Raw genomic sequence first — 11,272 nt, 5'->3', positions numbered from 1 at the left:
TGAAGAAGAAACGGATCAAGTGTTCCCTGTGATGATGATGTTGATATGCTATTTTGTCCAGAAATAAACTGAAGGTTGAATGAATAGGGAAACGTTTGTGTTATTTGGACTGTTTAGATAGTTTGTACAAAATTAGAAGATGACTTGAAGACAAATCAAAGTTCCGCCACACAACAGAGGCCTTTTTTTTTTAACAGCAATATATTCCCGATATATATATATATATATATATATATATATATATTATATATATATATATATATATATATATATATATAGAGAGAGAGAGAGAGAGAGAGAGAAGAGAGAGAGCAAAAAAAGGGGGACAATATAGAGAGCGAGAGAGAGAGGCGAGAGAGAGAGAGAGAGAGAGAGGGTGGGATGTTTTAAGAAAAATCTACACTGCAAGTTGTAGAAACTGAACGATATATGCCAACACTTTCTATATATTTATGAAAAAAACAACAACTGCAGTATCGAAAGCGACGCAAGCAAAACCAACTGACCTTACTCCATGTTTTTCTCCCTCCGTCATCCTGACCACATCACGCGAAAGTCTGTTGAGGAAGTCTGCAGGTACGAGCACCGAGACGCCTCCGGCTCCTCCCTCGCAGCCTGGCATCTGAAGGAGAAGTAGAATGTCAAGTCTTTACGAAACTTCGAGTCAAAAGAAATAAGAAAGAATCCCATACAGTGGCAGAGTTCATGTGTGTATTGGGAATACATGGAATTATTATTTGCATAAATAATCGGTCAAGAATGCAACTCAAATTGCCGACACTATCCCAATAAGATTTTTTTTGGCACGGAGTTTCCTGTGGCGAATACTTTTACTCATCATTCTGACGGCAAAGAAGATTTTATTTTCATTTTCTCATAAATCAGTGAGGTGCCAAGAGGCTAACAGTAGAAAGGTTGCTTAAGCTTACAAGATCTGTGGCTAAGATTATTCAAATTGGCAGAGCTTACAAGATTTTCCAACATTGTGGTAAAATATTCCTTGAGAAATTGACACCTTTTATATAATTCAAGCATTCCTTTTATAAGAAACTGTGTAGATTGCCACTGAAATTAGCTACGTAATACTGAATTTTATGGATATATCATTACCGCAATGCTTTGTCAATACAGCCAGGAATGCTTAGCATTGGCTATATGGAAATTAATGTGACAGCATTCTACGGCTTGTTGAAAACAGTGTTGGGAGAGCATGTATCCATCCCACTGGTATAATTTTATGGAGAGAGAAAGCGACCTACTGCAGTACTAACCTGATACAGCCTGTGTTTGGCTTTCTTCAGTAGCCTCCAGATGTGTTTGGCCAACAGCATAGCAGCCGTCTCGTCCTCCACCTCACGGAAATCGTAGAAATCTGAAAAAAGAAAGGATTTAAAATTTTGCGGAATATTGATTAGCATTGTTCTTTGTGTCCTTTTGCTTTGACAAACAATGAACATGTGTTAGTTTTAATTCATCATCTATGGGTTACTTATGAGCATTTGCATGGTTTCCATTGTGTCCTCAGCTTTGGCAAACTGCAAACATGTAAAGTTTGATCATTCGTCACTGAATAAGGATTGCTTCTCTCATCAAAGTGGTTATAGAAATGTATCGATCAGTTGTGAAAAACTAAAAGATGTTAGAGAATGGTTTACTAAGAACTTCAAGACAGAACACTTATGATTTAGAAAATGTTCTACGAAGAACTTCAGGACAAAACCGCTATGACTCACTGGAGAACCAAAAAGTGATTATACGTAGGTTTGCTATTAATGATATTGACAGCCTCAAGCTTAGAGAATTTTCTTCATATAATCTTGAGGAGAGGGATATAAAAAAGATTTCCATGCATTGCGAGGTATTTTATATTATGACGCGTCTTTTTTTTTTTTTATACTAGCCCCCGGAATTTCCATCGATTACACACTTACGCTAAATGCTCCGTATGCCGGAAGCATTCCTCGCAGTCTCATTGTAAGACAGCACGAACTTTCATTATAAGATACTGTGGCTGTAAACTCACGAAGAAGCACTAATTGAACATTTATTCGTTCTTTTGCTTCTTGTATGTGTGTATGCTTTTGCCTTAATTTTTTCGATTTAGCAGATGAGAAACGAACAAAAACTCGCGAATTGAACCATGAATATTTCTCGGATCATAGAGGTTTCCAAGTTTAGAAGCTCTCGCAGCTTTAGGAGTGTGGTCGACTGATTGACTGATAGATTTGAGGCACACGTGCCAAGGGGCAACTAAGGTCACTTAGCGCAGAAACGGAAGTTGTCAGTGAAATGGTTTGGGAGGTGTAACAGGAGGAAACCTCGCAGTCGTACTATGAATCAATTGTTAGGAGAGGGTGGAGAGTAAGACGGAAGAAAGAGAATATGAACGGAGGTTCAGTAAAAGGAATGAAAGCAGTCGCAGCTAGGGGCCGAAGGGACGCTGCAAAGAACCTTAGGAATGCCTGCATTGCACCACATGAGGTGCACTGACGGCACTAACCCCCTTCAAGACTTTTTGCATATCTCTCATATCCGGCGCCCTCTGCATTGTAGGCGCACAGTTACGCAACAAAACTGCATTGTTGCATCATTATCGTTTTCTTTCTTTCTTTCGGTCACGCGAGGAAACGTGATGTTTAACCTTAAATTCAATATAATTCTCTATTAATAGAATATGTATGCTGCAATTTAAATATGCAATTCACTCACTGACACGAACATCGTGCAAGACTGCTGTACTGTGGCTTAGTTAATCACAGGAGCGCAGGTGTACATTGATGCGCGGCACTTATTTACTAACCCAGTTCTCTCGTCACCTTTTGCGTCACAGTGCTATTACTTTGGGACGCCCACACCTGCAACACTTATCAGAAGGCTCCACGTTGCTCTGCCTATTTTGATTGTTTCTGCATGATATTAAACACGTTACCAGTTAGACTAGCGAAATGAGTGCAAATTCTCCACAGCTAAGAATACATTAAGGTGTCATAATCATAAAACCCACGTTCATTACGACCAACTTTTCGGAGGGCCCCTTCAAATACAACTTCCCTCGAGTATAATGTATTACATGATAGGTGGAGTACCAGTATCTTAGGACAGAATACAGAACTTTAGCTGGGATGTAATGATGAGGTTCGAGGGGCCAGAATTTGGTATCAAGAAAGAGAGGGGGGCGGGGAAGCCAAGTAAAAGCAGTGGACGGATGCATAAGGCGGATGTTTGTAGCCCGGGGTGCGGCGGCATCAAGTTCTAGAAAGGGTCTTCCTCCTGTCCTGCACCGTTCACTTTTTCCTTGCGTGTGTGAGCTTTTAATAACTTGACCCTTTGAACGCGTCTCCTTTCCAAGTTTTTCTTTTATTTTTGGCGATAAAATTTTTTTCAAAATTATACCCTGAGAATGATTAGGAATAAGTATATAATTATATAATTTTTGCTATATTTTTTAATTAAGTAAATGATACAAGTATAATTCATTCATAAATAATAATGACTGATTACTCGATGACAAAACTTTCGTTGGATGTCATTGCTTTACCGAAGCGCAAGAAACAAACAAGCAAATATAGAGGAAACGTTCGGCTACGCGTGGAAATTTCCCACACTTGGGCAGCAGGAAAACCGTCTTTAGATCTTGAGCGCTTAAGGCTGAAATTCCAATGACCCTGCTTTGGCGCCAAGAGGTAATCAACCTTTACCGTGTTTATCTCTACTTTTGGCTTTCCAGCCACAAAGTTACAAAGTCACGAGTGTTAACCGAACTACTGTATGTTATTACAGGCAACTTTAAAAGACCACTTTGCATTCACGACGTGTGAATATTGATTTTTAAGTGCCGGTCTCCGCTCTACACTTGCCATCTTTCTCGTTTCCCTCTCACCCACCGAAGCCAGGAACGGTTGCCTGCCGCCGTCACCCTCACTCATGCTGTACGTTTTCAGCGTTTGTTTTTTACTCTTGTTTTTCTTGGGTTTGGGGGGGTGGGGGTTGATCATCGCTCTTGGCTTTTCGCTCTCTTCGTGTGAAATAGAATTTCTGTTACCAAAAAGGTGGCCGCCGTCAAATCGTTTCTTATAAACAAAATGAATTTTTGTGATGTTTAGGCCCTCTCTCTCTCTCTCTCTCTCTCTCTCTCTCTCTCTCTCCTCTCGTGCATGCGTTCAAGCAAGCTATTTTTTTGGCCAAAGGGTGGTGGGAATTTGCAGTTATCGCCAACAGCATAAAAATCTATACACATTATCTACGTTTTATAATGATTCTGAGTACAATTTGTTGCCACGTAATATTTGAACATTGTGCATTGTCATTTCAGACCTTGGTTCCATTGCTTTAGCTAGATAGTGAGTCCGGAGGTTAACAGCAGGTCTCTTTAACTCTTTTTAACACCTAAAGCAGTGGCCTGTGCGTGCACATTGCCTACTTAATCTTTAAACAAACATCTTTTTTCACAGAGTAAATTACATTTGTCGAAGGTGAACACATCAGATTCAAGAATTTTAGGATTTGAAAGTTTGGAGTCAATCTTGTATGACCTGTCTGTACCGAGATGGTTGATGGGGATTCATAGACTTAAACATTTTACTCTGAGAACAGTAAGTTGTACTAACTGTTAATTGTCAATTAAGATTCACGAAATGAGAAAAGGTACAATAAACAAAATGCATCGACTCACCCCTCGAGAGCAAAGCGAGTGGCGCCTTGTACGTGTTTGGCCTTAGAATAGACAACATCCTCTTGATCTGTCAGTGGCGAGTCCTAAGGGCAAGACTGGACGAGTATCCCAGAACAGGTGACCTCCCCAAGTAATCTGAATATCTCTTGTCAATCAATCCTGTCGCAGGCTTGAGCGAAGTTGAGTTCTTCAGCGCCGGTAGGTATGGGCGTGGATGGTTGATAAGGTGACCAGCTGACGCAACAGTCTTTGCGTTACTACAATGTTAAAATCCAGCGAATGAAACGAGAGCGTTTCTCCTTACGGCGTCTCCTCAAACGTATTAATTGTTGTTAGTCTGATGATGGCTTTGACGTTGACCGTTGCAGCGAGCGAGTAGCTGTTGTTTCCGTTTTCCATAGATAACACTATGGGACGTCCAAGACTCCAGAGAAGCAAGTGCGGCCGTGCCTTCCTCCTCCGAGTTGTTAAGAAGCTCTGCCCGAACTGAAGTCAGTCACTCCGCCAAAGCCTCGTCGATGAATGCTGGCTGACGCAACTGGCAGCGCGCTACTGCCATTCTCTTACTCAGTTTTCCTTTATTTTTTATATATGGTTGTTTTTATCTTGCTGTACTTTGTCCGGACGCTTAAAATTCCTTCCGAGCAACAAATGATGTGAAATCAAAGCAAAATAAACTTCAATGGAGACGAAACAATCGTTTAAGAAAACTGCAGCTGGAAACTGTCACATTGGCACCGCGTGGGGCCTTATCAACATTTGCGCGCGTCGAACCTTTACCGGTTTACGTTTGTTGGTCGACCTTGGCACCGCCGCTAGCATTACTTATATGCTGCGGTGACCGAGGTCACTAAACTTGGCACCCTGTGCCTTACTTGGCACCGAGGTACCAGGGTACGCGGGTGACACTTCATTTCAGTATTATTTTTTGCATTCCGCGCCGGGACCTGTGCGTGCGTGTGTATGTTTATCAGACGAGTGGAAGGAAAGAATACGCAGGCGTCCCTTCCTTATTGATTACACAGGGTGTCAGATGGTGGGAATGAACGGAATCTTTTAGAGATATCACGGAATAAAAGAGACAAGAATATATGACATTACAAAATTAAATGACATACATTCCTCCCTCGACAACAGCCAACAAACAGCATTCAAGACTTTTTGCATATCTCTCATATCCGGCGCCCTCTGCATTGTAGGCGCACAGTTACGCAACAAAACTGCATTGTTGCATCATTATCGTTCTTTCTTTCTTTCTTTCGGTCACGCGAAGAAACGTGATGTTTAACCTTCACCTCCCCCGGCCCCCGCCCATTCGTCTCACGACACTCACGTGATTTATCCTCCCTTTTTAAAGACCCATAGAAAGGCCCTCGAGTAGCGAGCACATTCAGTAAGTTGATGTTCTCTTATTCCCTTTCACTCTCTGGACCACAACTCGCCTGTGCGTGCACAAGGCCTACTTAATCGTAAAACAACCAACTTCGTTTCTTTTTTTCTTCAGTAAATTACATTCGTCGAAGGTGAACTTATTGGATTCAAGAATTTTAGTATTTCAAACTGTGGAAACACTCTCGTATGACCTGTCTGTACCCAAATTGGTGATAAATATAATTTGATGAATAATATTTGGGGTTGAACGCCTTTTTTTCTCTCTCTCTTAAGATTCCGAACGAAGTTTGATATTTTGTAAATCGGGTACTGTGGTTATATCATAGTCGTTTGGGTTCTTTGAAGCTTTTTGCTGGCCCTGTCTCATAGATTTTTCCAGAAAAGTATTAAGGCAGGAAAAATTCACCCTAACGTCGACATCAGATTAATAAACTGTAAACAAGAGGGAGAGAGAGAGAGAGATAATTAATAATTATCTGGCGTCGTGACTACCAGGATCATTGACGCCGAATGAAACTTTGTACAACCAACTGTGAGAAAACACACACACACACACACACACACACACATATCAAACAGCACCAAACTAAAAAACTATTTATATATACACACACATATATATGTATATATATATATATATATATATATTATATATATATATATATATTATATATATATATATATGTGTGTGTGTGTACACACACAAAAGTGAAACAATACTTAAATTTCTTTAGGAACACCAACCTCTTAAAAACTCAATACCACACTCATCATCATACTGTGATTCTTCTCCCACTATCTTTGCCAAACTGTAATTACCATCTCAATCTCTTTTGTCTCTATAGTGCTGTTCTCACAATATCCGATGACGAGGACATTCAACTAGCAAATGCTTAATAGTCATAATGACGAGGCAGTCGTCACAGTAAGATTGATATTCACCGCTCTTGATATATCCATGAGTCAATCTTGAATGTCCTATACGTGAGGCGACATATCGTTACTTCCCATTTCTTAGGCATAGGTTCATATTTGCACGGGCGTGTATATGTGGCAGTCCCTTTCATTTTATTTGGTCCTACTTCGTTCCATTGCTTGGTATCAGATTGGTTGCTGCTGATTAGCTATTTGGTCTGCTTTTTCATTTCCATTTATATTTACATGTGCTGGGACCCAACAAAAAGAGATAGCAATCCCTCGACGCTGCTGTAGAAATATACCACTGTGAGATTTTCAGTGTAAATGGATGATTGGTATGGAAAATTTCTAGTGCCTGTAATGCGCTTTTGGAATCACAAAAGATGGTGAAATTAGTAGAATTCTGGAGGGTTGCAGTATGTTCCAATGCAGTTAAGATTCCATATAGTTCCACCGTAAGTTCGATGCTATCTCCTTTACGGCTGAAATCACCACTAAAAATTCCATATCCGACATCCTCATCAGTTTTGGAGCCATCGGTAAAAACAAATGTAGACAGTGCTCTGTAGTATGTTCTAAAAATAATGCTCCCTGATTTCTGGACGCGAATTGTCTGTTTTGATACTTTTAAAATATTTAAAAGATTTTATAACAGGTGATTTTCTTAACGTGTTTAGTGTTTCCAAAATTTTTACTCTAAAACTAAAGGGCTTAAGAAACCTTGGGTGATTTTCATAGAAGTTGTTGAAAGAATTTTTGTTTGCTGCATCAAAGGCTTTAGAGTTGGGGATTCTCTGAATCCTAAACCAATTCCTGATAATTGATGATCGGCTATATAACTCAAGTGGGATTTCTCCCGCATCAATCAATAAACTTAAGATGGGAGAAGATCGGAAGATGGGAGAAGAATGGAAGGCACCCGTTGCCAAGTGTATACCAGCATGATGCACTGAATCTAAAAGCAGTTGATCTTTCCTTCTATATTGATATCCAGGGGAACTATCGGATATTTTTAAAACTTGAACAAAGTGATCGGGGAGTTTATCACTTACATCTTTTGGATTGGCGATGAGGTTGTTATTAACTTTTAATTACAGGGGAAGGATTGGGTGTAGATTTCCTGGCAGTCTTTATTTTCTTCCATATGCTGCAGATAGGTGTTTTGCGGATAATGAAGGGTACAAATGATGCCATGACTGCCCTCTGGCATTTCTCATTACCTTTCGAAAACGAGCCTTATTCTGTTTATATATTATCATTTGCTGTGGTTCGGTGTCTACGATAACGTGTAAGTGATGTGCCTCGTGACTCGCTGTAACATTGTGAGCTCTTGAGACCACCACTGGACTGGGCATCGCCCAAAGAGACCTGTAGTTTTTGGTATAGAATGTATGCTTGTTGTATGGAAAGTCCTATTGAATAAATCTATTGCATGTGCTGTTGGGAAGTCATTTGCATCACTGTCTATTTCGCTTTGCGCTTTAAATTTGTTCCAGTATGCTTTTTCAATACTCCACCGTTGAGATCTTTGAACTGGTGGGTCATTATTGGAATTTAATATTATGGGAGCATGGTCAATGCTTTGCCAATCATCATTTGTCTTCCATCTGAAATTCATCGTGCAATTAGAACTAGAAATTGTAAGGTCTAAGCATGAGACTGTCTGGATATGGTAATGAATGGGTTCCCCAGTATTTAAAAGTCATAAATCTTCATTTTCTATTATGGAAGCTATGATATTCCCTTTTTTGATTTGATGTCACATCTCCCCCATAAAGGATGTCTGCCATTTAAGTCTCCCATGAGAAGAAATGGCCGAGTGATGGGATTGTTTGGGGAAGATAAAGAGAACAGAGTGTGTACTTTCGCCTTAAGTGAATTTGGACAGCAACAGCCTGTAAAGTGTAATAAGTGGGATGGGAAGATGAGGAAGATCCCTACGAATATGTATAAGGTAACCTCCATGTCTTCTCACGTCCAAATTATATTGTGTTCTGTATGATATATACGTAGTCTCTTAGGCAGGGTGTGTGGACATCAAGCATTATTTCTTCCAAACATACAGCAATAGGGGAGTATTCATGGTGTAAGACGTTAAGCTCCTCACATTTTGCACGAAGTCACTGACAATTCCATTGTAATATTGAAGAGAAGGTGTCTATTTTTTGGAGAATAGTCATCTATTCGAGGTCGTCTTTGAATGCTTAGTGGCATTTGTTTGTAAGATTTAGATAACGAGTGTTTTTCTTCACCAGCCAGCTCGTTGAATTTGATTTTATCATATCTATCATTTAAGTTTGCACACTTGTTTGGATCTAATTCCATTAAATCAGGCAGAGATTCTTCCTGGGATGATACAAAGGAAGGAGTAGAGGGAGGATTGAGGTAGATACCCAGTATACTACATGGAATGTTTTCATAATTTGGAGACAGAAAATCTGCCTTCGTGGTTTGTGCTCTAACCTTACTAGGCTGAGCACTTCGCCCAGATTGTCGGGCCACAGGCATAGAAGCATCCTTCATTGAGGATGAGGAAGGAGCAACAGATTGGAGTGGAGCCCTTTTTGGTGGAATGTTGGACCACAGGGGTAGGAGCACCCTTCATTGAGGATGAGGAAGGAATAGCAGACTGAAGTGGAGCCTTTGTGGTGGAGAGAACTTTAGAATAACTCTTGGCTCTTCTCAAAAGTCGTTTTGCATGTCCAATACTTTATCAACTGCTTTGTGGTCTAGCTGACATTTAATACATCTCGGTGTATATGAGCATGGGCCATGTTCTAGGGCAGAGCAATTATCACATATCTTGTTATTTTTTTCTATTATTATATGAGAGGGTATATTACTGTCCTCAAAAGTAAAAGTACTTATATTGCCATTTGGGACCATTTTCGCTGTCCATACAGTTGTTGGTGGCGGGCACATATCTAAAATTTCTTCTTCAGTACACTCGTACAAGTAAGTCTCTGTCAAAAACACCTCTTCATAGCTGAAATTAAGGTGAGGTTAATTTTCTCTATTACATCATTGTTTTCATCTTTCATCATTATTAGCATTTGTGGCCGAGTTTTAGATTTTGCATGAATTAGCACAGAGCTCTTACTAAATCTAGTAATATCACTTCTTTATGCCACCTACTTTTGCTGAAGGTATGTACTAAACTTATAATAGTTAAAATTCTCCTCCTCGGGTTTTGCTACCAGCCATTTAGGAGGTTTGGGGATTCTTTCTTTGCCAGTACTCCTACGTATAAGGGTATATTAGATTCCATTTTGCAGGTTTATAAATGTCCAGGTTTTTTTGAGTTTTATCCGTCAAGGCTCCTTTAACTAATGAGTCACATATCTTCAAAGTATCTTCATGCTTGTCAAATGTTACCCAAGCTTTCAGTTTTCCCTCTGTATCAAGAAAGTTCACACGAAACTCAGCTATACTACTAAACGTTTTCAAAGAGGTCGAGATCCTCTTAATAACACTGTAGTGGAATATTTTCCACATATAGAGCTTCCAGATGCTTCATTCTATTATTGGCATCTGGGCAGTTTAAAGAATGGCCTTTGTTCGAGCTAGAAGTCGTCAACGGTGCCTACGAGTCCAGTTTCCCAGGGGACATATGCATGTAGTCCAAATCCATATTTAGGGTAGAGAGAGAAAAATAACTCATACACCCACACACATGCTCTTGCATGCACATATATAGGATATATATATATATATATATATAACTAGATATATATTATATATATATATATATATATATATATAGTATATATATATATATATATATATATATTAATATATATCATATAAATATATATATATACTATATATATATATATAGTATATATATATATAATATTATATATATATAGTCATGCACACACACAGTTGTACATACATACAAGTATTACTACTTTGTTATATCAAGAAAGTATCGTGAATTACTCGGGTATTCGTATTCTCCACCAGTGGCACAAGTGAAAGTTGACTCCCAATGGTCCACCCCACACTCTACCCTTTCGGGATAGCACCAATACGTTTGCGGTAGCCCAGGTATAAGCCAATCCGCCCGCTGGGAGTTCTGCCCCCCACTAATGGGAACCCACTCCCCACCCCAAAAGCATTGGCAAGCAGTCCCATCCCCAAAAGCCAGACTGATCCCTGGAGATGGTTCTGCCCTCAAGATAGCAATGGGAAATCCCATTACTATCTCTTAGGTCCAAACCCTATCGGGTGGCGACTCAACCACCACAACTCCCACAATTTGCTTCGAATGCAAACCCCTTCCAAAAC

At 39.7% G+C, this 11,272-nt stretch overlaps 1 protein-coding gene and 1 long non-coding RNA gene across 5 annotated transcripts in view; one reads left to right on the top strand and one right to left on the bottom strand.

The window, feature by feature from the left end:
* LOC135198177 (uncharacterized) overlaps positions 1-11,272 on the top strand; it is a 183,573-nt gene that overhangs the window by 11,916 nt on the left and 160,385 nt on the right. The gene's annotated exons all lie outside the window — the stretch shown is intronic.
* LOC135198176 (protein charybde-like) overlaps positions 1-11,272 on the bottom strand; it is a 98,071-nt gene that overhangs the window by 4,870 nt on the left and 81,929 nt on the right. For 3 of the 4 annotated variants that reach the window (XM_064225698.1, XM_064225697.1, XM_064225696.1), the window contains exons 2-3: positions 1,272-1,372; positions 507-622 (exon numbers count right to left, since the gene is read on the bottom strand). In XM_064225698.1, the coding sequence (XP_064081768.1) occupies positions 507-622; positions 1,272-1,331 (176 nt within the window). In that variant the 5' untranslated portion in view covers positions 1,332-1,372. Of the gene's footprint in view, positions 1-506; positions 623-1,271; positions 1,373-4,672; positions 5,185-11,272 lie in introns of those variants that run through there. The other variant, XM_064225695.1, reaches the window with a different exon arrangement.

Source organism: Macrobrachium nipponense, chromosome 21, assembly GCF_015104395.2.
Source record: "Macrobrachium nipponense isolate FS-2020 chromosome 21, ASM1510439v2, whole genome shotgun sequence".
Taxonomy (NCBI): Eukaryota; Metazoa; Arthropoda; class Malacostraca; order Decapoda; family Palaemonidae; genus Macrobrachium; species Macrobrachium nipponense.
Note: the sequence above shows the minus strand (reverse complement) of the source record. Positions and strands in the feature narration are given on the sequence as shown.